The sequence below is a fragment of the Lithobates pipiens genome, unplaced genomic scaffold, assembly GCF_037356315.1.
Source record: "Lithobates pipiens isolate NorthernLeopardFrog02 unplaced genomic scaffold, aLitPip1_a1.2 Scaffold_16, whole genome shotgun sequence".
NCBI lineage: Eukaryota > Metazoa > Chordata > Amphibia > Anura > Ranidae > Lithobates > Lithobates pipiens.
The window spans coordinates 221,907,766-221,934,415 of record NW_027507748.1 but is presented as its reverse complement, the minus strand read 5'-3'; the positions used below and the strand labels follow the sequence as shown (position 1 = coordinate 221,934,415).

Sequence of the window (26,650 nt, the reverse complement as noted above, 5' to 3'; positions counted from 1 at the left end):
ACTTACAAGTAAGCCTTATTATAGGCTTACCTATAGGTACAAGTCAAAGATTGGAGTTTACAACCACTTTAAGTCATTAAGGTAATGGTCATTGATGTTCTTGTTGCTCTGACTGAATGCAGGGTACATTTAATCTATTGTTGGTCCATTTTTATAAGCATAAAAGGTATGCTTCACTAATTTTGAATTCAATACAAACTACATACCTCACAGATCTTTTCCTGTAAGCCACTGGTTTGCTGTTAAGACCTACTGTTACCTGAATTCCTGCTGTTGTGATCGGCAAAGCTCTGACTGGCACTTCATTATTTTAATAGGTTCTTTAACCCCTGCTTCTGCTGCAGATGCTGATATTAAGCAGTTTTTTTAAACAGGTTTCAAGAAAAGTGGATTGTCATTTAAAAGTGCCCAAATTTTAAATTCTGTTCCAGCTAGCTGAAATATCACTCTTGTTTCAGATTCTACTTCTGTGATTAGCAAACAGCTTGGATCCATGTCAATTGATGAAGGACTTGGTGCGTGGTATACAAAAGTAGCAGTATAGTATATGTGTGGTTTTTGATTAAAAAAAAAGAGTGTTGCATTAGTTTGTAGATTGCAGCTTTACAATGTTTTAAGTATGATGTTACTACTTCACATAACCAACTAGAACTATGCATTTTTGTTGCTTTCATGGCTGCAGTTATTGTTTGGGACATCAAAAAAAAAAAATCAAATTGTTTAATGGCATTGTCAACAAATTTTACCCACATTGTTCTTAATACAAAAGTTTGACAGTTTGCTATAATGCTTGTAGATGTCTGGTTACATTACTAGAAAATATTACCAAAAAATATTCCATTAAACTTTCCAAACTGTTTTTCAAACATAAACTGCTGCTTATTGGCATTATATTAGGTTGCCAAATGTATGCCTGTAGTCAGTGAGTGCATATTTTATAAATAACATTGAGTCACTAATGCACCAGAGCTGCGCATGCCTTGTCAAAGTATGCCTCGGGCGCTGTGTATGTCTATGTGGCATCAGATGTAATGTCTTGTGTAAGTTTTCTGTATGTACCATAAAAAAACTAGCAAGAAAAAAGTTGAATCCCTTATTTCTTATGGGTGACTTGCTAAAGGTGAAAAATGACCCTACTGTGCATCTTTAATGGGTGTTTCCTCTGCTTCTGAAAACCAGTCAGTGACTTTATCTTCAGTCAAAGGGCATTTTTGAGGCTCATTGGCTATATTTTTCTGAAATACTGTGTGTTGGGCAGATGCTTTTGTGTATGAAATCCAAAAAAAAAAAAAAAACCTCTGCACAGGCCATATACTATTGAACCTCACATATTGTATGCACAAACTATGTCATATCCATACATAATGCACAGAGCAGCGAGGCATTTTACTCTCAATTATTACAGATATAATACCCCATGCTCCTTGTGGAAAATATATCCTGCCTGTATGACAGGTGCGTTTCGAGACTTGCTCTTTCTCGGAGGAAATTCAATGAACCTTCATGATGAAAATTAAAAGATGTAATGAAAAATAATATGAAACTTGGTAGATTTCCATATATATCAATGTTCCATTATAGTACATAATACCACTTATAAAAGGGTGTAATAGATGAAAAGTACAAAGGATATATGAGAAACCCGGCCTTCAATTGGAAATTAAAGGAGAAGTCCAGCCAGAACTCATTCGGCTGGGCTTCTGCTATGGGTCACAGGAGTGCAATCCATTATGCTCTCCTGTGACCTGTTTTCAAAAGAGAGCCGTTTGAAGTCCACTCTCTGTCACCAAGATCAGTCCAGGCACCACATCATCCCGACTCTGGAAGTCTGGATCCGCCAGGTGCCTGGACTGATGGGCATCTCAGTCAGCCGCTGAGACGGCCGCTCCCTGCCCCTCCACATCTCAGCACTCCACTGAGCATGGAGGAGCAGAGAAGGAGAGCTGCTTATTGACAGGCAACCGCTCTCTGCTCGGGGAGGGGAGAGAACTGAGCCATCGGCAGTGTTCGGTGGCTCAGTTCTCAGTGAAGAGGCAGCAGGGGACAGATACAGCATTGGATCGATGCTGCATCAACCTAGGCAAGTATGATTATGTAATTTAAAAAAATCCCATACTTCTCTTTTAACCACTTCAGCCTTGGAAGAATTTACCCCCTTCCTGACCAGAGCCCTTTTTTTTTTTTTTTTGCGATTCGGCATTGTGTTGCTTTAACTGACAATTGCGCGGTCGTGTGACGTTGTACCCAAACAAAATTGACGTCCTTTTTTCACACATAGACCCTTCTTTTGGTGGTATTTGGTTGCTTCTGTGGTTTTTATATTTTGCTCTATAAACAAAAAAAAATTTCTCAGTTTAGGCTGATATGTATTCTTCTTCATTCTTTTGGTAAAAAAAAATCGCAATAAGCGTATATTGATTGGTTTGCTCAAAATTATAACATCTACAAAATAGGGGATAGATTTATAGCATTTTTATTTGTTTGTGATTTTTATCCTGACTGCGACATGGCAGACACATCGGACAATTATGACACTTTTTTTGGGTCCATTGGCATGAATACATCGATCAATGCTATAAAAAATGTATTGATTTACTGTAAAAATGGCACTGGCAGTGAAGGGGTTAACACTAGGGGGCGATCTAGGGGTTAACTGTGTTCCCTGAGATGTGATTCTAACTGAAGGGGGATGGAAGTGATGGATCGTGGTTCCTAGCTAATAGGAACACACGATCTGTCACTCCTGTCAGAACAGGCACGAGTGTGTGTTTACACACACTCGTGCCTGTTCTGCGTCTCCTGGTCATAATTGTCATGACCGTCCGCCACGAGCATCAGCAACCCTGCTGTGCAGCAGACGCGTGCCTACTATCCCAACCCCGTGAGCCGAGGTATAGCTATGACAGCTCGCAGAGGGGAGCCAACCTGTCACAGTATAACTGTGGCAGTTGCTCAGGAAGCGGTTAAAAACCTCACACTCCATGCAATCCCAACCAGGCTTAGGCCAAGGAGAGAAGAGGGAGGCTATCACGAGACCGCAGAGGCACTGAAAAAAAAATTTGAATAAAACACACACACAAAAAATACAAATAAAGGCCGTATCAAAATAAAAAACACAACTGAATTAGACCAACCTTAACCAAAGGGGACAGGGGAACCATCCAGCAGCATCGCTGACCGCCGCCCACTACACAGAGGAGCCAGGAATGACAGCCATGCCACAGGAGGTGCTCCCTAAATTTCCCCAAACAGGAAGAGGAGGCTCCTGGTGGGAACTGCATCATAAAGATGCAGTTCACCAGCCAGTCCCTTCCAATATAACTAAAACCCCCAAGAAACCAGTATCACCAGGGAAATTGCCCCAGAAAGAACAAAGAGATCAGTTAAACCTGACAGAAGAATTACTAAGTTATGTAAACCCATTATTAATTGTACTTTCATATCCAGGCCCCTCAGGTATTCCAAAGTCATGAACAAATTTTTGTTGAAATTGGTGGCCATTTGGGAGCAGTAAAGTATAATGACCTTGGATGTTCTGGACCTCCTGTCAGGAACCCACCCTCTCTCCTTGCTTCATTAAAATCACTGCAAAATTTCCTAGCAATATTGTCAGCCACATGGCCTGAGTATGTTACTCTGTTGTATATCCTTGAGTAGATGCAGAACTAAGAAGCTTCCCTACATGACAATTGTTAGAGGAAGTAAACCCTGATGAGTTTACTTCCTCTTTGTCTCCCTGCAAAGGTAAAGCATAATGGGCTACTGTGCATCACATAGTAGCCCATTATGTGTCACTTACCTGACACAGGAGCCAGCGATGTCACCGCTGTCCCCTGTAGCATGGAGCATCCATCTTCTGGATATTGCTGCTCCGGCCCCTCACAGTGCCGGAGCAGCGATGATGTCACTCCCGCGCATGCACACGGGAGCCGGCACTAACGGCATATCGCCGTTAGCGGCATGCCCAGTGTGCCTGCGCTCCCCTGTCTGTGGCGCATGCGCCGTAGACAGCGGTGCCTGTTTTTTTGTAAATATCTCCTAAACCGTGTAGGCTTAGGAGATATTTCTTGGACCTACAGGTAAGCCCTAATCTAAGCTTACCTGTAGGTCAAAGTGGTTTGTAAGGGTTTACAACCACTTTAATGTATACAGAGTGAAATCACTTTTAGGAGTCCTTCTCCTTTTCATTTAAAGTGTCATTCGCCTCTGGGTGATCTATGTACATTGGAAGTATTATAACAAACTTTGCAGATTCCTACCATATGTTATTCTGAAGAAATCCCGGTCTGTTCTGAGTAGGTCTAATGGGAGTGGTTTCTTGATTAACTGTCAGGTGTGGCGGCAGCAGGGCACTATGGAAATCTGCTGGGCCTGCATTCCTTTAGATGGGTTCCTATTGAAAGTATCGCTCCAAAAATTACATTTTTGTTGCAGAGGATGCCTGAAATCTGATTTGTATCTTAGGCAGACTTCTGAGAAAATTGGTGCGCAAATCACACAAGCAGATTGTTTCTGGAGAGTGGTCAGTACACACTTTGTGTACAGAACAGCTCCAGGTAGCCATATTGCAGTGCATTCTCAAAAAATTACAGAGCTGCAGATTGAAAAGGAAAGGTAATTTTTAATAATATTCAATAACAATGATTAGTGCTGCAATTATATGCGCTATATATTGATGAAGTCACAGCCGATCACAGGTGGTACCGCCCCAGTTTGCACGGCGCATGCATGCGATCATGTCGGTGGCGGCGTGTTCCCGGGAACATTGTTTGTCACCAACGGGGGTAAACAGCCATTGGCCAGTGGCTGTTTACCACGTGACCGGCTGTGATCCTTTCACAGCCGATCACTAAATGATCATGAACAGAGTACCCGAGTACCTGTCTCCAGCCCATTGGAGTACCCGAGTACCTGTCTCCAGCCCATCGGAGTACCCGAGTACCTGTCTCCAGCCCATCGGAGTACCCGAGTACCTGTCTCCAGCCCATCGGAGTACCCGAGTACCTGTCTCCAGCCCATCGGAGTACCCGAGTACCTGTCTCCAGCCCATCGGAGTACCCGAGTACCTGTCTCCAGCCCATCGGAGTACCCGAGTACCTGTCTCCAGCCCATCGGAGTACCCGAGTACCTGTCTCCAGCCCATCGGAGTACCCGAGTACCTGTCTCCAGCCCATCGGAGTACCCGAGTACCTGTCTCCAGCCCATCGGAGTACCCGAGTACCTGTCTCCAGCCCATCGGAGTACCCGAGTACCTGTCTCCAGCCCATCGGAGTACCCGAGTACCTGTCTCCAGCCCATTGGAGTACCCGAGTACCTATCCTGCAGCCCATGCCTCATAGAATATACTTGGGGTGTTTGCTTTCCAAAATGGGGTCATTTTGTGGGTAATTCCACTGGGCTGGTGCTCAAGGACCTTCAAAAGTGTAATGGGTCGGAATGAAATGAGATGTGTAATTTATGCTCCTAGAACGCCTGAAGGTACTACTTCAATGTTGGTCCTCTGTATGTGGCCAGGCTGTGTAAAAGTCTTACACATGTGGTATCGCCATACTCGGGAAGAGTAGCAGAATGTGTTTTGGGGTTTCATTTTTGCTATATACATGCTATGTGTTGGAAATATCTTATAAATTGACAACTTTGTGTAAAAAAAACGCCCAAAAACGTCTGGATTAAAATGAACTGTTAAAAAGACTCATTTGGGGTTATTTACGAAAGGAAAATCCACTTTGCACTGAAAGTGCACTTAGCAGTAAAGTCACAGTAGATCAAAGGGGGACATGCAAGGAAAATAAAAAACAGCATTTTAGCTTGCGCGTGATTGGATGATAAAATCAGCAGAGCTTCCACTCATTTCAGATCTACCCCTTAGATTTAGAGTGACTGCACTTCCAAGTACACTTGCAGTGCAAAGTGGATTCGCCTTTGGCGTCTCATAGATTATACGTTGGAGAGTTTGCTTTCCAAAATGGGGTAATTTTGTGGGCAATTCCATTGTCCTGGTGCTCCAGTGCCTTCAAAAGTGTAATAGGGGGTTGAGAAATGAGATGTCAGTTATGCTCCTAGAACGCCTGAAAGTGCCACTTCAATGTTGGGCCTCTGTATGTGTCCAGGCTGTGTAAAAGTCTCACACCTGTGGTATCGCCGTACTCTCGAAGAGTAGCAGAATGTATTTTGGGGTGTAATTTGTTGTATGCATATGCTGTGTGTGAGAAATAATCTGATACTATGACAATTTTGTAGAAAAATAAATAAATCGTAATTTTCAAAGGATTGTGGGAAAAAGTGACAACTTAAAAAAAACTCACCATGCTACTTATGTAATACCTTGGAATGTCTACTTTGTAAAAAAGGGTCATTTGAGGGGTATTTGTACTTTCCTGACTTGTTATTGTCTCAAGAAATTAGATAAACCTGATGTACTGAAGGCCTGATGAGATAATTTTTCAGTGATTAGCACCATAGTTTGCAGACCAAATAACATACACTAATCTGGGTTATTTTTACCAAAGATATGTAGCAGTATAAATTGTGGCCATATTTTATGAAGAAAAATTACTAATTGGCAAAATGTTATGACAGAAACAAAGAAAAAGGCATTTTTTTCACAAAATTTACGGTCTTTTTTTATGTATAGCACAAAAAATTTAAAAACCCACTAGTGATTAAATACCACCAAAAGAAAGCTCTGTTGGTGTGAAAAAAAGGGCACAGGTTTCATATGGGTACAGTGTTGCATGACTGAGTAATTGTCATTCAAGCTGTAAGAGTGCTGAAAGCTGAAAATTGGTCTGGGCAGGAAGAGTGTGTAAGTGCCCTGTACTGAGGTGGTTAAAGGTGATTTAGCATTAGAATTTGTATTTTAGATTTCTGTCTCCTATGGGGCAAAGTACATACAGTGGTGTGAAAAAGTGTTTGCCCCCTTCCTCATTTCCTGTTCCTTTGCATGTTTGTCACACTTAAGTGTTTCGGAACATCAAACCAATTTAAACAATAGTCAAGGACAACACAAGTAAACACAAAATGCAATTTGTAAATGAAGGTGTTTATTATTAAAGGTGAAAAAAAATCCAAACCATCATGGCCCTGTGTGAAAAAGTGATTGCCCCCCTTGTTAAAACGTACTATAACTGTGGTTGTCCACACCTGAGTTCAATTTCTCTAGCCACACCCAGGCCTGATTATTGCCACACCTGTTCACAATCAAGGCATCACTTAAATAGGAGCTGCTTGACACAGTAAGGTCCACCAGAAGATCCTTAAAAGCTACACATCATGCCGAGACCCAAAGAAATTCAGGAACAATTGAGAAAGAAAGTAATTGAGATCTATCAGTCTGGAAAGGGTTATAAAGCCATTTCCAAAGCTTTGGGAATCCAGCGAACCACAGTGAGAGCCATTATCCACAAATGGCGAAGACATGGAACAGTGGTGAACCTTCCCAGGAGTGGCCGGCCGCCCAAAATTACCCCAAGAGCTCAGCGACGACTCATCCAAGAGGTCACAAAAGACCCCACAACAACGTCCAAGGAACTGCAGGCCTCACTTGCCTCAGTTAAGGTCAGCGTTCATGCCTCCACCATCAGGAAAAGACTGGGCAAAAATGGCCTGCATGGCAGAGTTCCAAGGAGAAAACCACTGCTGAGCAAAAAGAACATCAAAGCTCGTCTCAATTTCTCCACAACACATCTTGATGATCCCCAAGACTTTTGGGACAACATTCTGTGGACTGATGAGACAAAAGTGGAACTCTTTGGAAGGTGTGCGTCCAAGTATATCTGGCGTAGAAGGAACACTGCATTTCATAAAAAGAACATTATACCAACCGTAAAATATGGTGGTGGTAGTGTGATGGTCTGGGGCTGTTTTGCTGCTTCAGGACCTGGAAGACTTGCCGTGATAAAAGGAACTATGAATTCTGCTGTCTACCAAGAGATCCTGAAGGAGAATGTCCGACCATCTGTTCGTGTACTCAAGCTGAAACCAACTTGGGTTCTGCAGCAGGACAATGATCCTAAACACACCAGCAAGTCCACCACCGAATGGCTGAAGAAAAACAAAATGAAGACTTTGGAGTGGCCTAGCCAAAGTCCTGACCTGAATCCTATTGAGATGTTGTGGTATGACCTTAAAAAGGCCGTTCATGCTCGAAAACCCTCTAATGTAACTGAATTAGGACAATTCTGCAAAGATGAGTGGGCCAAAATTTCCTCCAGGACGCTGTAAAAGCCTCATTGCACGTTATCGCAAACGCTTGGTTGCAGTTGTTGCTGCTAAGGGTGGCCCAACCAGTTATTAGGTTTAGGGGGCAATCACTTTTTCACACAGGGCCATGATGGTTTGGATTTTTTTTCACCTTTAATAATAAACACCTTCATTTACAAATTGCATTTTGTGTTTACTTGTGTTGTCCTTGACTATTGTTTAAATTGGTTTGATGTTCCGAAACACTTAAGTGTGACAAACATGCAAAGGAACAGGAAATGATGAAGGGGCAAACACTTTTTCACACCACTGTATAGTACTATGTCCCATGTTTTAAAGTGCTTTCTAAACCAAGGAATGAATACCTGACCTTCCCCCCTCCCTTCCTGCCATGGCCAATCAAAGAACAGCTTTGAAGAAGGTGCTTGATTCATAGCTGCAGCTTGTCTTGGCTGTGAGCACTATCCTGAGACAAGCAACAGCAAGAGGAATGCAGAGGCCAGCTTCTCTTCCCCCTTCTTCTGCATTCTCCTTGCCATTGCTTGTCTCAGGAAAGTTCTCACAGCCAAGACAAACTGCAGCTATGATTTGGTAGTCTTCTTTGAAGCTGTTGCCCAGGATAGTACTCCTAACTACCCTTCTGCAAAAATATTTTTTTGACAAATATAAGATATATATCTTATATATGTTTTAGAATAACACATAGGTTGGGGTTGGGTATCTAATGAAATTTAAATCAAACCTTCACTTTTCCTTTTTTTTTTTTTTCTTATTTTGTATATGCTTGTGGTGATTATTATTCTCTACACATTATTGTACCCATGTCCCAATTTGTGTCTGCAAATGTGTGCAATCTTTTCTGTCATTAGATGTTACCTGATTCACCTACTAAGTTATAGCATTATCCGTGTGGTTGAATATGTGACTTTTTTCCCCATGTCATTGACATTTATGTGTGCATGTGATACTTTCACTGTCTAGAGTAGTTTTTTCATTGTGGCATGTACTGTAAGTGACACTGAATGCAGTATATTTACCTAACAGTAGCATGTCTAGAGTTGAACATGTAGGAATGATACCAATGTATAAAGTGTTTAGGTTTATATACATACTATGCATTTTTAGCAGAATGTCTCCTTTGCTGTACTTTGATTGCACCTGGCTACTTTGTAAAAGGAATTCCTTTCATTAGAAAATTCATGATGTGTACACAAACCAAAATTTGCTATGTTATAGCAAACATTTTAGAAATGCTAATTGTGTCTAAACAATACCCTAAAAAGTCTACCTTTTGGCTGGAATGTTAAGGCATGGTAAGTCATTAATGGGGAATGGTCAGCTGCAGAGGACCAAAAGAAATTCTGCTGCCTTATACCTATATTTTTTTCTTGAACACAGCTTCAAGAGTTCAATTCCTCTTTAACCCGTACTTAAATAGGGGGCTACCATTGATTCCCTCCTTCTAAGATACTAGTTGCCTGGCCGTCTGTGGCTCTGAGTCTGTGTGAAATTGGAATTCCTTATTTGAATGCTTTTTCCATGAAAATGTCCAGAACCAGCATGACCTTCAGGCAACTATCATTTTAAGAATACTAGTCTCCTTATTTTCTCAATACAAGTTAACTTGAATGCATTTCTGAATGTTGGATGCACCGTAAATGAGTGAAGATCTTTTTTTTATTAAGCTACCAGTATTTAAGTCTGCAATTAATAAATATCCGAAAGATGTGAAGCAGCTCCAATAACCACTTAAGCCCCGGATCAATTGTCAGCCTAAGGACCAGAGGTCTTTTTACAATTTCGCACTGCGCTGCTTTAACTGGTAATTGCGCGGTCATGCAATGTTGTACCCAAACAAAATTTGCGTCCTTTTCTTCCCACAAATAGAGCTTTCTTTTGATGGTATTTGATTGCCTCTGCGATATTTATTTTTTACGATATATAAAAGGAAAAAGACTGAAAATTAAAAAAAATAAAATAAAGATATTTTCTACTTTTTGTTATAAGAAAAATTGAATAAACGAAATTTTAGTCATACATTTAGGCCAAAATGTATTCAGCCACATGTCTTTAGTAAAAAATGTCACTAAGCGTATATTTATTGGTTTGCGCAAAAGTTATAGCGTCTACAAACTAGAGTACATTTTCTGGAATTTACACAGCTTTTAATTTATGACCTCCTATCTCATTTCTTGAGGTGCTAAAATGGCAGGGCAGTACAAATTCCCCCCCCCCCCCCCAATGACCCCATTTTGGAAAGTAGACACCCCAAGGAAATTGCTGAGGGGCATGTTGAGCCCATTGAATATTTTTTTTTGTCCCAAGTGATTGAATAATGACCCAAAAAAAAAGTTTACTAAAAGTTGTCACTAAATGATATATTGCTCACACATGCCATAGTTATATGTGGAATTGCACCCCAAAATATATTCTGCTTCTCCTGAGTATGGGGATACCACATATGTGGGACTGTTTGGGAGTCTAGCCGCGTACGGGACCTCGAAAACCAATCACTGCCTTCAGGATTTCTAAGGGTGCAAATTTTTGATTTCACTCCTCACTACCTATCACAGTTTCGAAGGCCATAAAATGCCAAAATAGCACAACCCTCCCCCCCCCCCAAATGACCCCATTTTGGAAAGTAGACACCCCAAGCTATTTACTGAGAGGCATGTTGAGTCCATGAAATATTTTATATTTTGCCTCAAGTTGCAGGAATTTTTTATTTTTTTTGCACAGAGTTGCCACTAAATTATATATTGCTCACACATGCTATGGGCATAAGTGAAATTGCACCCCAAAATAAATTCTGCTGCTTCTCCCGAGTACGGGGATACCACATGTACTTTTTGGGGGACTTTTTGGGAGCCTAGCCGCGTACAGGACCCCGAAAACCAAGCACGCTACCAAAAAAAACTGTTAGCGATCGCAGGGATCAGGCCTGACTCTGCGAACGCTGCAGTTATGTGTTTAGTGTTTTGTAAGTGACAGTGATCGATCGATACTGCACTTTAATGGGCTGGGCGGAGGGGCAAAATGCAGGTGCTAGCCGGTATCTGGGCTGATCCCGCTAACAATGCATTTTTTGGAACCCTAAACTGCTGGGGACGCTAGTATAGATCTGATCAGATATTGATCTGTTCAGATACTATACCACTACGGGAGGTGTATGCTTTGCGCGTGGGTGTTAGTGGTACTGGCACTAACCTAGCGCTGCCTGGGGCGACGCAGACCCTGACCCTAAAAACTAATTGATATCACCCGCCGGGTGATCAGGGGGTTAAACCTTTATTGGGTAATAAATGGTGGGTGCCCTGATGCTATAAAAAAGCAAACTAACCAGAGTCACCTGTAACACTTATACGGTGATCACTGGTGAAAGGGTTAACTAGGGGCAATCAGGAGGTTAAAATCTTTATTAGGTAGTATATGGGGGTCCCTGACGCTATATAAAAACATGATGGGGAACCTAAATAACTGGCTAACCAGCATCACCAGTGGCACTTATACGGTGATCGCTGGTGAAAGGGTTAACTCTAGGGGCAATCGGGGTTAAAATCTTTATTAGGTAGTATATGGGGGTACCTAGCGCTATAAAAACCTGGCGGTGAACCTAAAAAAATAACTAGCTACCTAGCGGCACCAGTGACACTAATGCAGCGATCAGAAAAATGATCGCTTAGTGACACTGGCAAAAGGGGGTGAAAGGGTTACCTGGGGGCAATCAGGGGGTTAAAACCTTTATTAGGTAGTATATGGGGGTCCCGGACGCTATATAAAAACCTGACGGGGAACCTAAATAACGAAATAATTAACTGGCTATCCAGCATCACCAATGACACTAATCGGGTGGTGATTTGTGTGCCTATGTGTACCTACATGTCAGTGTAGTGTTTGGTGCACTTACTATGTGTTCTCCTCGCAGTCCGGTCAAAAAAGACCGGCCTGAGGAGAATGACATCACTTCCTTCCTGCCTGTGTTTACACTACACAGGCGGGGGAAGCTTCTCATTCGCCAGGAGCAATCGAGAGGGGATGGCCAGAAACCAACGGCCATCCCCTCATTCCGGATCGCTCCTGAAGCGAAACGGACCGCCGCAGCCAGCGGGAGGGGGTCCGATCGGACCCCCCACCCGCTGGAAGGCAAGCACGTACATGTACGTGCTTGTGCCTGTCGGTGTCATTGTGCCGACGTACATTGCCATTCGGCGGTCCTTGAGTGGATAAACTACAGCATGTGTCCATTCAATTAAATTGCGATGTTGAATTATATTTTGCATTGATACAGTAAAGATGTTCAGAATTTTTACTATTTTTTTTTTGTCTCGATTTTAATTTTTCTAGTCCAAATTAGTCTTAATTACAGTTAGTTTGCTTGTCTGCAACTGATGGTAATCATTTTAGAATCGGTCACACCCATAGCAACAGATTCTAAGGCCCCTTTCACACCGAGGCGCTTGTAAACTGCCAGTAAAACACTAAGTGCTTTTGAAGAGCTTTTCCAGGGGCTTTTAACCACTTGCCGCCCGCCCTATAGCAAATTGACGGCGGCAAAGTGGTTGCATAATCCTGACCGGACGTCCTATGACGTGATCAGGATTATGAGCCGCTGCGCGCCCCCGGGGGCACGCATCGCGGCGATCGTTGTTGCGGGGTGTCAGTCTGACACCCGGCAACTACGATCTCGGTAAAGAGTCTCCGACGGAGACTCTTTACCACGTGATCAGTCGTGCCCAATCACGGCTGATCACAGTGTAAATAGGAAAAGCCGGTGATCGGCTTTTCCTCACTCGCGTCTGTCAGACGCGTGTAGAGGAGAGCCGATCGGCTGCTCCTCTGACAGGGGGGGTCTGTGCTGATCGATTATCAGCACAGCACCCCCGAGGATGCCCACACTGGACCACCAGGGATGCCACCAGACCACCAGGGATGCCAAGGACAAGGTATGCCACCCTAGACCACCAGGGATTCCAGTCAGTGCCACAATGGATGCCAATCAGTGCCCATAATGGATGCCAATCAGTGCCCACAATGGGCATCACTGATTGGCATGCATTATTGATTGGCACTGATTGGCATCCATTAGTACAATATATTATAATACAATGCCACCTATCAGTTCCCATCTGTGCCGCCTATCAGTGCCTACCCATGCCCACCTGTGCCGCCTACCCATGCCCACCTGTGCCGCCTACCCATGCCCACCTGTGCCGACTAACCCATGCCCACCTGTGCCACCTATCCATGCCCATCCATGCCAATCTGTGCCAGCTATCAGTGCCAATTTGTGCCACCTATCAGTGCCCATCCGTGTCGCCCATCAGTGCCACCCATCAGTGCCGCCTATCAGTGCCACATCGGTGTCCATCAATGCCACCTCATCAGTGCCACTTCATTGTGCCACCTCATCTGTGCCCATCAGTGCCGCCTTATCATTGCCCATCAGTGTAACCCCATCAGTGCCCATCAGTGAAGGAGAAAACTTACTTATTTGCAAAGTTTTAAAACTGAAACAAAAAAAAAACATTTTTTTTTTTCAAAATTTTCGGTATTTTTTTATTTGTTTAGCAAAAAATAAAAACCACAGAGGTGATCAAATACCACCAAAAGAAAGCTCTATTTGTGGGAAAAACATGATAAAAATTTCATTTGGGTACAGTGTAGCATGACCGCGCAATTGTCATTCAAAGTGCGACAGCGTTGAAAGCTCAAAATTGGTCTGGGCAGGAAGGTGTTTAAGTGCCTGGTATTGAAGTGGTTAAAGTGCTTTCCATTCATTTCAATGGAAGGGGGTGTTTTTTCACCACCCTGCCAGCACACTGCCCCGGTGTGAAAGAATTCATTGATTTTAATGAAAATAGGTTTTCGTGAGCTTTTCAGGCACTTTTCTTAGCGTGAAAGCGTGAATTGTAGGACAGACATTTTAGGTTATTTTTTTTTATTATTTACTGTAGGGCTAGTTCATAAATTTGTACCACCATATTAAGTGTTATGAACAGTAAATCAATGTACTGAGCTTCAGCTTTTAAAAACTGTAAGTTTTTATTTTTTTTATTTTTTTTATTTTTTTCTTATAAATGATGTTCAAGCTGCAAAAACACATTTTACTGATCCGTCTACCTAAAACTGGTAACTAATGCATTGCTATGATTTTATTGCACATTCCATATCATTATTGCGCTTGGATTAACTACTACTACTACTACCACTACCGCTACCAATGATGGGTTGTATTGAACTTTAAATGGGATTCAAAAAGGACTAACCACCTGCAGCAGAGGCACTCCAGCTATCGGTAAATTACAAATCCCATGAGGAATTGCAAAACTTGACAGCCACAGGCATGAATCCCAGAGGAATGATAGGATTTGTAATTTCATCAGAGCTACAGTGCCCAGGTTGCTTACCCCTGTTGGGAAATGTTTTCTGTGTTAGTAGGAGGTAGAAACATCTGTGGATCAAGAGCCTTTACATTCAAGTTCCTTCTATAATGTTGTTGTGAGTGTGGTATGGAATCTTAATTAAGATCTCACTGTTTTATATTTCAGTTCCTCCAGCCTTACGATAATTTTGGGAGCTTGGTTCAGAATGTCAGTGCATACCACAATCTTTTCCTGAGTTTAATTTATGGGGTTTTCTTACCAAAGTATAAATATCTCCCAACAAAATTAATAAGTAAATAATTTGACTTTATTAATTAAAGAGTATATTAATACAATTTCATACAGAACTATATTTTTTGGTGATTGATATTGCACACATACATTACTAAAACATCAATACAGCAATGAAACTAAATCGAAATATAATTACTCAAGGGAGTCCAGTTTGGTCTTTTTGAAAAAATATGTGCTGTAATTTCCGCTTTATATTCAAGAACGCAATATCCCTTGTCCCTCAGGGAAACAGTCCTTAGAATTTCTCTGGCCAGAAGGTATCCAAAGTGTGTCTCACAGTGTCAACAGAACAATCTTGCCAATTTGAAAAAAGTTTTAAAACAACAGAGCTACTAAAATTAAATGGAGCAATAAAACTCTCTATGAGACCCCAGAATTATAAATTGATGTAAATGTTTTATCTGAATTTCCTAAAACACGTTTATAGTAATGTACACCCTAGACAGTCTATAAATGTCAATACATAACCTAAAAATATAATCCCTACGATTTTGAGAGAGAAAATGAATATAATCTGTATGATCTGCATCTTATCGATCAGTTTAAAAGGGGGAGATGTCCGCCAATCTCTAAGCACATTGAGTGGTTCCAGTCACAAGGTCCAACAAGATGGGTAGTGGTCAGATATCAGCATACTTCTTGATCATATAGGGGTGCATCTGGTGTATGGGTTTGTCTCTCTTCCTTAGGGCGCTCACGACCTTTTATACCATTTTGGGACAATAAGCTCATAAAATTATCAGCTGAGCCCAGAAGGTTTTGTCTCACTCTCCATTGGTTGGGGAATTCTAATGATTTACCTGGTACAATTGGGTAATATTATCTTCAGCCAGCGGGTGTGTCTGAGGACAAAAATCTGTTACTTATTTGTTAAAAGAAAAATGTTTTCTTTCATACAGGGTATTATCTATATATTGGGCTATGAATATATGTATAAATTGTTTATGAAACCCCAGCAATTAGTATAAAATATAATCATTTAGTAAGCATTTTATTAATGTACACACAATGGATACTTATATGGACAAATGCATGACTCTTGCCAATCCTAGGAAAACGTATATGTAATTTTATGTAGATGTGATTACGGTTTCTATGTATTTACAACCGTGCAGTTATCTAAAACACAGTTCTTCCTTCATCCTATATTAAAACATCAGATTCTTACTTTTAATATCACATGTATTTATAATGCAACATGTATACAGGTCATCAGTGTTTTCTTAAAAGTTTGACGTATAGCATTTGCATCACTTATGATCATTCATACATGTATGGTAAATATATGTCGATATAGATATAATATCATATCATGTATTAAATGTTCAAACCATCTCTCCTGTCAGGCAATTTAGTCACGGTTCTGAGATTTGTCTGTGTGTGTCAATTGGTGTAATATTAACATTGCCTCTCAGGAATTGTCTGGGCAAAAAGCCTGAGTCAACATCGGGGTTTGACTAGGAAGGCAATATCACCTTCTGAAACAATAGGGCATATTTAGCCAAGCCTTCCTTGAATTAAAAGTTTCGTAACGTCGGTCTGACCACCCATTCTGACTTTTTGTCAACTGATTTCTCATCAGGTCTCTGTTTATTCAACATCAACGTGAGTTCTGTTCATTGCCTCCTAGCTTGACAATGGGTCGTATAACTTATTCACCTAATTCTGTTATGAGGGGAAGTGATCTTTGAGGAGCGCTGACTCAGATTTTAACAGTCTAAATTAAAATATGATATTTTGAGGTGTATCCATCATGACGATGTTTATGACTAAAAATGTTTTAATAACTGCTATTGAAAAATAACTAAAAGTGTTCATATTTATTGTGCCACCAGGTAAATGTTCTGGATAATGGTATAAATCTAAAAATTGTATTCTGAATGGTGCCTGTGGGGTATAACCTCAGTTCTTGGTTCTTAATACAAATTGTAACAGGAGATAGTACTTTAAGCCAAACAGATTGTATTGCTTTGTTCACCGCTCCTTTCAACTGGTGGGATGAAGTAAATAGATACCTCACTAGTGAACTGCATCTCTTTTACCATCCAATCAGACTGGGGCAAAAGCCTCACAAAGCTGCATTGCTTTATCTGTAGTTCTTTCAAGCCAGAGACCTGTCTGGCAGTGGTCTGTTAATCTGAAGAGTAACTGAACAGAATTACAAAACCTTTATTAGGTAAAACAGTTCACATGTATGTATCATAACTTTGTATTTAGCTGCTTGGCTCTAGCTCTGATCCTAGAATGCTATAGCATCATCTGTCCTGAATTTTTTAATCCTATTTTAAATTGGCCTGTACACCGTTTCCTCTGTTTTCAGCTTCTTTTATTTATTTTTAGTTTTTGCAGAAGCAGCAATCAGAGTAGAGCAAAAATAAATGGCAAAAAGATAACAGCTGAAATATGAAAAAGGCATACAAAGTCATTACCCAAGCAACAATATAGGTCCATCTTTAGGTATAGATGGGGATCTGGTCAAGTCTAGTTATCTGCAGAAGTACACAATTTACATGCTTCTGGTGGGAGGTTATAGGTTTATCTTGCATGGATCAGATCCCATAAACCCCAATTGACTTCTGATATAGGTGCCTTTTTTTCTCGAAAGAAAAAAAAATTGAGATAGGAGAGGGGGACGGAAGAACCTTCAGTGTCCTCCGTGATTACTGATTTGTAACAGTCTACAGACTGGTCATGTCTGCAGATTTCAAATGAGTGTTGTCAGAAAAAATCCAGTTTCAGGTCAGCCCTAAAGTACAAGAACACCCATCGGGTAGCGAGATCCACAGAATCATTGGAGGAAAAAGTATATCTAATCCAGCAAAACCAGGTCTTGAGCAACTGCTCTACCTTATGCCTAAACACTAGGCAATAAAGTCATCCATTTCATAGATTTCTTTGATTTTACATTGCCAAATGCTTTTTGGGGAGGGGATGTCTGTTTCCAGTACAGATAATTGTGAATTATTCACTTGAACCAAGGACTGGAAGGTCTGATCAAAGATGGCAGGAAGAAAGTTAGAGAGTATATATCCCTGTTCAGTGCAAAGGAGTTAGGCTGTATAGCCCACCAGAACGTGAGACCTAACAGAAATTTGTAGAACAGTCTAAAGTCACATGACTGTGTAATGGCAAATTAAGTGAAGCCTGTTCTGATTGGATCCAACATTTATCACCATCATGAGTACACCAATCCAAAACTCTTGAGACAAGCTGCTGTATGGTACTTGAGGTGGCCCGGGAAGCCCATACCGCCACACCGTTTGGGAAGGAACAGTAAAGTATGACCTAAAATGTGGGACTTTTTGGACTCAGAAAAACTAACCAAACTCTCTGCGTATTTGTTAAAGGGACATTTTTGGAATACTGGTTAGAAAGGTTAGTAGCAGATAAAGCAAGTGTAGAAGGATATTGACTTAATGGTGTGATTCCTTCCAAACCACGAGAAACAGAAGGTCATTTCCTTAAATCCTGTCTGAGCTTGGTCAGAAGGGGTGGGAAGTTTGCTGTAAAGGTCCCTTTAATGGATTAAGTCAAGAAGGTTCTAAAACATGATAAAATATGACGTTGAGCCCATTTTAAATGCAAAGGAAGACTTTAGTGCGTTTAAAATATGTTGTGGAAGGTTGAGGTTTAAGGCCTCAGACTTCTAGAAGTTTAATTTGAAGTTCGAAAGCCCATTATACTGCCTAAATTCCTCCACGAGGAATGGCGTAACAAAATAAAAATGGGTTGTCTGCATATTCCCTAGACTTTGTGTTCTCCCTGGTTTACTCTCAGACCTGAAATATTTTGATTGGCTCTAATGTAGCCTATAAGGGATTGCCAATATAAGGATAAAAATGTCTAAGAAGATGTGTGACAGGTGGGAAGAGCCTCTAGAGCGTTCTGCTAGGGGTCAAGTGCAACATTCCTATCCCCATCCAGTATAAGAGTGTCCTCCGCAAAAGTGGCCAGATCCTCCAGGCAAGCAGTCTGTAAGTAATCTGGTCTGTGTTGGTAATGTAAAGATTCACAAGGGTCACCTCCAGTCCCTCTAGAAAGCCTTTCACAAACTTATACCTGCCGCGAGCATCTGCTTCAGGGACTATGGGCAAGGATAATGCTGGCACCCCTAGATTTAGTATCAGGACAGGTACTGTGATAAGCATGAGGGTATCAACAATTGGTAATGTGCTCATTATGTCTGGTGGTGAAATGAGTCTCTTGTAGAAAGGCTACCTGAACTCTTTCCCTCAGCGTGTCCCCCAAAACCCAAATATTTAGACCCTTGACAATTCAGGACAACTTTGAAAGGAATTTTAGGATTGAGCTTTTGTGCTTGAGTAGTGGAAAAATACATAATCAAAAAGAAATAAGGCCTGAGGGGTACCAGGAACATAAGAACATTTTTTAATTCAATTAACCCCTTTTGGGAGGACAAAGGAATAGGAGAAAAAAAATCAATAGTATTGTACTGTCCCACCAGGTTCACAGAAATTCAAAAAAGCAATGCTCCTAGATAATCCTCCCCACCTTACAACCTGAGAGGGAAAGTCTGGAGCTCGTCCTCTGCTTTTAAATATTTTAAATATGAAGTGATATTGTTTGCAGATTAATCAAATACTGCTTTTTATACCTTGCAGAGAGTGGTAAACGAAGACCAGAAAGTGAGACAAGTGAACCAGTGCTGCAGTTGCATTACAGTACAGAAGGAACTACCACAAGTACTATAAGACTAGATTTCACAGATGAATGGTAAGTGGGTTCCATTGCATTGCTTATCAGTATGTATGATAGTACTTTGAAATTTGTACAAAGATTTATTTCAGAGCAGCAGGCTAGTGCTAGAACTGTGCACCCTTGGGGTCCTGAGTTCTGCACGAACCAGAAATAACATCTCCATTATGATGTTCCACAATTCTTTTATGTGTTTTTAATTCTTATGACCCTCCTACAATACAAAAACATACTGGTAGGCTAATTGATTTCAACTCGCACACTGAGTTATACAGTGTGATGATTGTATAAATGTGGTATTGACACTGTAGAGTGTAACCAGAGGCTGATGTGAACAGATCTGTGTAATATGCAAGGTGCTTCAGGATATAATGGACAGGAAGTGTCAACCAGATTTAGTTTTCCAGCAAAGTTACTTTGCTGCCCATTGATGGATAAATCACACGTGTTGGTTATATACAGCTTGCCTTCAGGAGGTGGACACTGGTAAACACAATTGAATGGCTAGCCACTCTAACCCCACCCTTAATGGTCACGTTTATTTGCTAGTGTCTCCGCTAGAGGCAGAACGCTTTCTCGTCAGCTCCACTGAGGAAAAAGCAATCTAGATTTGTAATACTTTAGTCCCTCAGGTTCTGGGATCTGCATGTGGTACTCCCCAGGCACCTAGTACACTGATTTTTTAGCTGTAGAGCACTTTACTATTCCAGAGTCGTATTTCAGCCTCTGGTGTGAACTGGTCTTTGAAGACTCACTTTGTAAACAAGCCTATAGACAGGATGACAATATACTGGAATGTGATCTTTGGACACTGGACTCTGCCATTGGCACTTTTCTGATATTGTGTTCCATGTAGGTTAGCCGCAGAGTGATCTGCTCCTTTTAGTTCTCTAGATCAGTGGTACAACCCGTCAGGTATACCCAGTCTCTAATGTCTACATCTGACACAGAAACCTAATTAAAAGAGATGTATGGCTTCTGCAGCTGTCCCCCACGTGATCAAAGATCGCTGATCGCTCAGTTCTTTGGCCTGCAGAGCGCTGATGATTGTCGGTCACCAGCTGTCTGCTTTGCCCCTCCAGCGCTCACTGGAGCATCAGGCTGTGGAGAGGGTGGGAGCGGCTGGCTCAGTCTCCCAGTGGCTCACTGAGAGGCTGAGCCAGCTGCCGGTCCAGGCATCTGGGTGGATCCTGACTGTAAAGTTGGACTTTTTTCCAAAGCCTGGACCAGCTGAGTGACATCAGCCCACAGCGGGTTATAGGAGTGCAGAACGAACTGAATATTTTTGCATTCATGGATAGGGATGAGCCGAACACCCCCCGGTTCGGTTCGCACCAGAACTTGCGAACGACCCCCGCGTTCAGTACGAACGTTAGAACCCCATTGAAGTCTATGGGACTCGAACGTTCAAATTGGAAAGTGCTAATTTTAACGGCTAATATGCAACATAGTGTCCTAAAAAGGGTTTGGGGACCTGCCTCCTGCCTCAGGGGACATGGGTCACTGCAAAAAAAAGTTTTAAAAACTGCCGTTTTGGCGGGAGCACTGATTTTAATGACGATTAAAGTGAAAAAAAAAAAGTGAAATATTCCTTTAAATATGGTGCCTGGGGGGTGTCTGTAGTATGCCTGTGAAGTGCCACGTGTTTCCCGTGTTTAGAACAGTCCCTGCACAAAATGACATTAAACGGAAATAACACCATTTAAAACTGCTTGCGGTTTTAATGTTATATCTGGTTCCTGCAATATGGTTGAAAATCATTGAGAAAAATGGCATGGGTAGCCCTCCCTGCCCATTACCAGCCTATTTGGGTCTTGTACGCATATTAAGGGGAACCCTGTACCCATATTAAAAAAAGGAAATGCGTGTGGCCCCCAGGCCCTATATACTCAGAACAGCAGTATACAGGCGGTGCAAACAAGACAGGGACTGTGTAGGTTTGTTGTGTTAAGTTGAATCTGTTTGTCATTTTCAACCGGTACATTTTTAAAGTGTAGCTCCAGTCAAAAAAACTATCTTTAAGCTTTTTGGAAAACATAGGGAAGGGTTATACCCCTGTATAATTTGTTTTGTCGTCCATCTTTTTTCATCTCACTTGCTGCTGTCTCCTTGCGTTTGCAAGTAGGAGATGTTTGTAAGTTGGATGTTTGAAAGTAGGGGCCTGCCCTATATTATAGCGGTATGTACTGGGTACAGAGCACGCAGACAGCACGCACTATCTCCTAACACTACTGACTGCAAGCTCTATTATTAACCACTTGTTAGCCCAATGTTTGCATAAAGTGAAAGATGAAGTTATGCTGAGTAAATAGATATCAAACATGTCACTCTTCAAAATTGCACATGCCCGTGGAATGGCGCCAAACGTCGCTACTTAAAAAATCCCCATAGGCGACGCTTTAATTTTTTTTTTACTGGTTACATGTTTTGAGTTGCAGAGGAGGTCTAGGACTAGAATTATTGCTCTCGCTCTAACATTCTCGGCGATACCTCACATGTGTGGCACATGCGAGCACATGGGGACATGGGCGCTTTAATTTTTATTTTATTTTTTTATTGTTCATTTTACTTTATTTATTTTAGTTTGACATTTTTTTCCCCAAAAATATATTTTTGATGACTTTTATTCCTATTACAAGAAATGTAAACATCCCTTGTAATAGGAATATGGGGTGACAGGTCCTCTTTACAGTGAAATCTGGGGGGGTCAATATGACCCCACATCTCACCTCTAGGCTGGGAAGCCTGAAATAAAAAATAAAAAAAAAGATTCTGGCTTTGATCGTACTGGCGAGTTGGTAGAAGCACCAGAGGGCGGTGAGGGGTGGGGGGCGTCTATGGCTGGGTATTTCAGGGTAACACCGAGTATGGCTGGGTATGGCAATTTATGGCAGGGTATTACAGAGTATTGGCGGGGTATTGGCGCGGTACTACAGAGTAATAGCAGGGTACTACAGAGTAATGGCAGGGTACTACAGAGTAATGGCAGGGTACTGCAGAGTAATGGCAGGGTACTGCAGAGTAATGGCGGGTACTGCAGAGTAATGGCGGGTACTGCAGAGTATTGGGGGTTACTGCAGAGTATTGGGGGTTACTGCAGAGTATTGGGGGTTACTGCAGAGTATTGGGGGTTACTGCAGAGTATTGGGGGTTACTGCAGAGTATTGGGGGTTACTGCAGAGTAATGGCAGGGTACTGCACTGCAGAGTAATGGCGGGGTACTGCACTGCAGAGTAATGGCGGGGTACTGCACTGCAGAGTAATGGCGGGGTACTGCACTGCAGAGTAATGGCGGGGTACTGCAGAGTAATGGCGGGGTACTGCAGAGTAATGGCGGGGTACTGCAGAGTATGCACTGGTATTGCAGAGTATTGGCAGGGAATTGAGGGGTTAAATTCGGTGAGCAGCGATGTGGGCACTGCAGATGCAGCCCACATCGCTGCTGACACCGATCTCTTTCCCCTCCGCTGTACCGATCGGTACAGAGAGGGGAGGGAGGAACAGGCGTCATAACATGACGCCGGTTTGTTTCCAAGTGATCACTCCGTCATTTGACGGAGCAATCACGTGGTAAACGGCCGCTATGAGCGGCCGTTTACCGTGATCCGTGATGCGACCCAGCAGTCACGGATGCTCTTGAGTGCGCACACCTCGGGGCACACGAGAGAAGAATTCTGGGAGGCCGTTAATTAACGGCCTCTCAGAGTTAAACAACCGCCCTGAAGCCGTTAATCGGCAATGGGCAGTTGTTAAGTGGTTAAAGCTAGATCACTAGCTATATAGGTGAGGTGAATATAGTGGTGTATACTGCAGTCAGGGCACAGACAACAACCACTACACAGCAGCAAGATAGGAAATCAGCCAAAAACGATTGGTGTGTACTGTGTTGAAGGTACACAGAACACCCACTGCTTCAGATGCTAAGTAACACACTACACGAGGCCGCCTCAAAGGCGGCCTTATATAGTGTGGGGCGTGCACTACACAGCCTGAGCTATGATTGGCCACAGGCAGGATGCCTGTGGCCAATCATGGCTCTCCCCGCTGCCGGCGCTGCGATTGGCCAAGCATGCGAGGTCACAGTGCATGCTTGGCCAATCATGGGGCAGCAATGCACTGCGCCTCGACTCGAATTTTGACGCGAACGGCCCAAATGTTCGGAATTCGCCGAACGGCCGAACAGCCAATGTTCGAGTCGAACGTACGTTCGACTCGAACACGAAGCTCATCCCTATTCATGGACTTCATCGATCAGTTAGAGTTCTTATTTAAGTCCCGATTCAAGCTAACTGATACAGTTCTCTGCCATCATCTGGTCGCAACTATTTGCCTCTAATACCTCTAATGCAATGCAAGATTCTCAAGTTTCACACCTTTTACGCATATGCATGAAGGCCTCCACTTTAGCCATGCTGGCCTCTTTGAAGCCTTTAAAAGAGAAGTGTGGCCAAAGCTTTCTTTTTTTCCTCCTATCTCTCTTATGGGTCACAGTGATTGACATTTGCAGGGGAATTTATTTTGGGTTGTTTGATAAGTTACGGTAAGATCAAGAAATATACAGCTACTATTTTAGGCCACTTTTTTCCTTTGATGATAAAAAAAATAAAAAATCAGGACTCCGTTGCCACTTACCTCCAAATGAAAACCCAATTTGTCAAAAAAAAATAAAAACAAGGCATAATCAACCTGGATATAGTAGTAGATGTGATCATATATTTAACTTACACGTGTCAAAGTTGAAAAGTCTGGGCATATTAAGGTTTCTTTTACCTTTGGTCATGAAGGGGTTAAACCACATATTAGTAACTTGCCCTTTCAGGTAATATGTCTCTGGCAATAATCTTAACATTTGCATGCCCAAACCTCCTGATTCTTGTTCTACATGCCTACTTCTTCATACAAAATGTACGTGATGTACGATGGGACTAAAGGAAGTTCAATACCTAGTAGCCAATGGCTTCCATCTCGTAGTTGAATCTGAGCATGTGTGAGTTTTTGCGAGTCGGAATTGCATACACACGATTGGAATTTCATCGGGGAAATTGAGAACATGCTATCAAATTTTTGCTGGCAGGAGTTAAGCCAGCTAAATTCCAATGGAGCATACACACGCATTTTTCGATGAAAACCTCTCATTGGTCTTTTGCTGGCTGAAATTCCAATCGTGTGTCCGCGGCATAAGGGAGGAAAACCGTTATTTAGATTACACCGAACTGGCTCAGAAGAACTTGGTACACAGACATACTCAGACTTCTAGCAGATGATCCCTGGCCTTTACAAAACAGGCAACATCTGCCTTTACAAGGCCTCCTATTCCATCCTGCTTCATAGTCTATGGCTTTATTGGCATGGTTATTGAAGACTGTGTCTTTAAAGATAGAGGGGTATCTGAGTCTTAAATAGAGAAAGAAGTCTTATTCACACCTTGTGAATAGCAAGAGAAGCCACTTCCAGGAAGATCTGCTATCATACCTAGAATTCCTTCTTTGCCTGGTGTGAACACTGGCACTTCAATAACAGATTACACTGTTCCTTACCAGTGTCTAATTCCGTGAACGTACGAGCCTATACCCATGATCTATGAACACTTTGTCATGTGCTGTACTCCAAAATATAAAATTTACAGCTAAGTCAAAATTCCTCTTCCATAAAAAAAAATTTTTCCATCATCGCTGTCATACTGACTGCCGACTATATATGTGATATAATTTGAAGGTGTTCTCCAATTTCAGGGACAATTCGGGGCTGAATTTTTTCCTGACTTTAGCTCTGAAATGGAGTCAAAGACGCACAGCACTCCTGTGCATGGTGCTATGGTGATATGTGAACTGGCTCCATAGAAACTCGGTCACAATCTCCTATCATGCAAATTGGATGTGGAGAAGCCTGCATCCAATTCGCATAGGTGTGGACCCAGCCTAAAAGGGAATCCATGCTTCTTTGTTTCACATTTGAAGCTCTCTTTCCTTCTCTATATTTATATTACTCTTGCAGACTCCATTTTCCTGTATTACCGAAGGTCAAGGATTACATATCCTAGGCTTTGGAATTTCCCTTTACAAACCTTTGTGTTTTTTGTTGACCACTTTCCCTCAACTTTTGTCTCCTTATGGTGGTTGTTGGGTTTTCCTCCATGTTGAAGTCCTTTACCCTTTCATAAACTGTAGTTTCCCTTGTGGTGCTACTTGTCCTGTTCTGAGACATCAGATTTATTCTTTGTGCCTTTCCATCTTGCTCTCTGATTTTTTTTTTTTTTTTTCCACTGGTTCTTCAGCAAATTCTTCTTTTGGATATTCTTCTAGTAAGAGTTCCACATTTATTGGATCTCTCGGAAGCTGTGGGCCTCCCCCTCGGTTAACTTACCTTATAATTTCCCATTTGATTTAATATATTCCTGTATCCCTAAATGGTTTAAAAAAAAAAATCGTATTTTCTTTATCGACTGACAGCCCCAGGAAGTCGCCTACTGGAGGAATGGACACCGGCAAGCCTTTGGTTTGTAGCAAAGCAGTGCTGAGTGTTTTGAGCCTAAATTCAGAAGCATGGGACTTGTGCCCCTCATTAACCTTTGGGACATCCAAAAGCAACACAACTGTAGGAAGGAAAGGGGGTGGAGAAACATGGTAAACCATAAATCAACACTAACGGGTCCAAGAAAAAAATCAAAAGCTGGAAACTCCTCAGAGCCGCCTGTAGTTTTCTTAGTAGTTAGCATAGCTAAGAATCGTATAAAAGAATACCCAATGGCAGCCTTGCAAATCTAACATTGGCTTGATTCTGAAAAAGCCCAAGAAGCACTCAGATCTAGTAGCGCAGTGATGGCGAACCTTGACACCCCAGATGTTTTGTAACTACATTTCCCACGATGCTCATGCACTCTTCATTGTAGTTGAGCATATCCTTGAGACCATAAACTTGAATGAAGGTTTGCCTTAGCCATCTAGAGATGCAGGAACAAACCACTTGTGCACCCATAAGGGCTCCACCCAGGATGGGAATCCATCTTCCTCAAAGAAGCCAAGGGACAGAGACTCAAACTGAACCACATCAGACAA

General features: G+C 42.0%; 1 protein-coding gene across 4 annotated transcripts in view; it reads left to right on the top strand.

The window, feature by feature from the left end:
- DCAF6 (DDB1 and CUL4 associated factor 6) overlaps window positions 1-26,650 on the top strand; it is a 208,167-nt gene that overhangs the window by 138,135 nt on the left and 43,382 nt on the right. For 3 of the 4 annotated variants that reach the window (XM_077481105.1, XM_077481103.1, XM_077481104.1), the window contains exons 12-13: window positions 459-515; window positions 19,502-19,613. In XM_077481105.1, the coding sequence (XP_077337231.1) occupies window positions 459-515; window positions 19,502-19,613 (169 nt within the window). The remainder of the gene's footprint in view (window positions 1-458; window positions 516-19,501; window positions 19,614-26,650) is intronic. The other variant, XM_077481106.1, reaches the window with a different exon arrangement.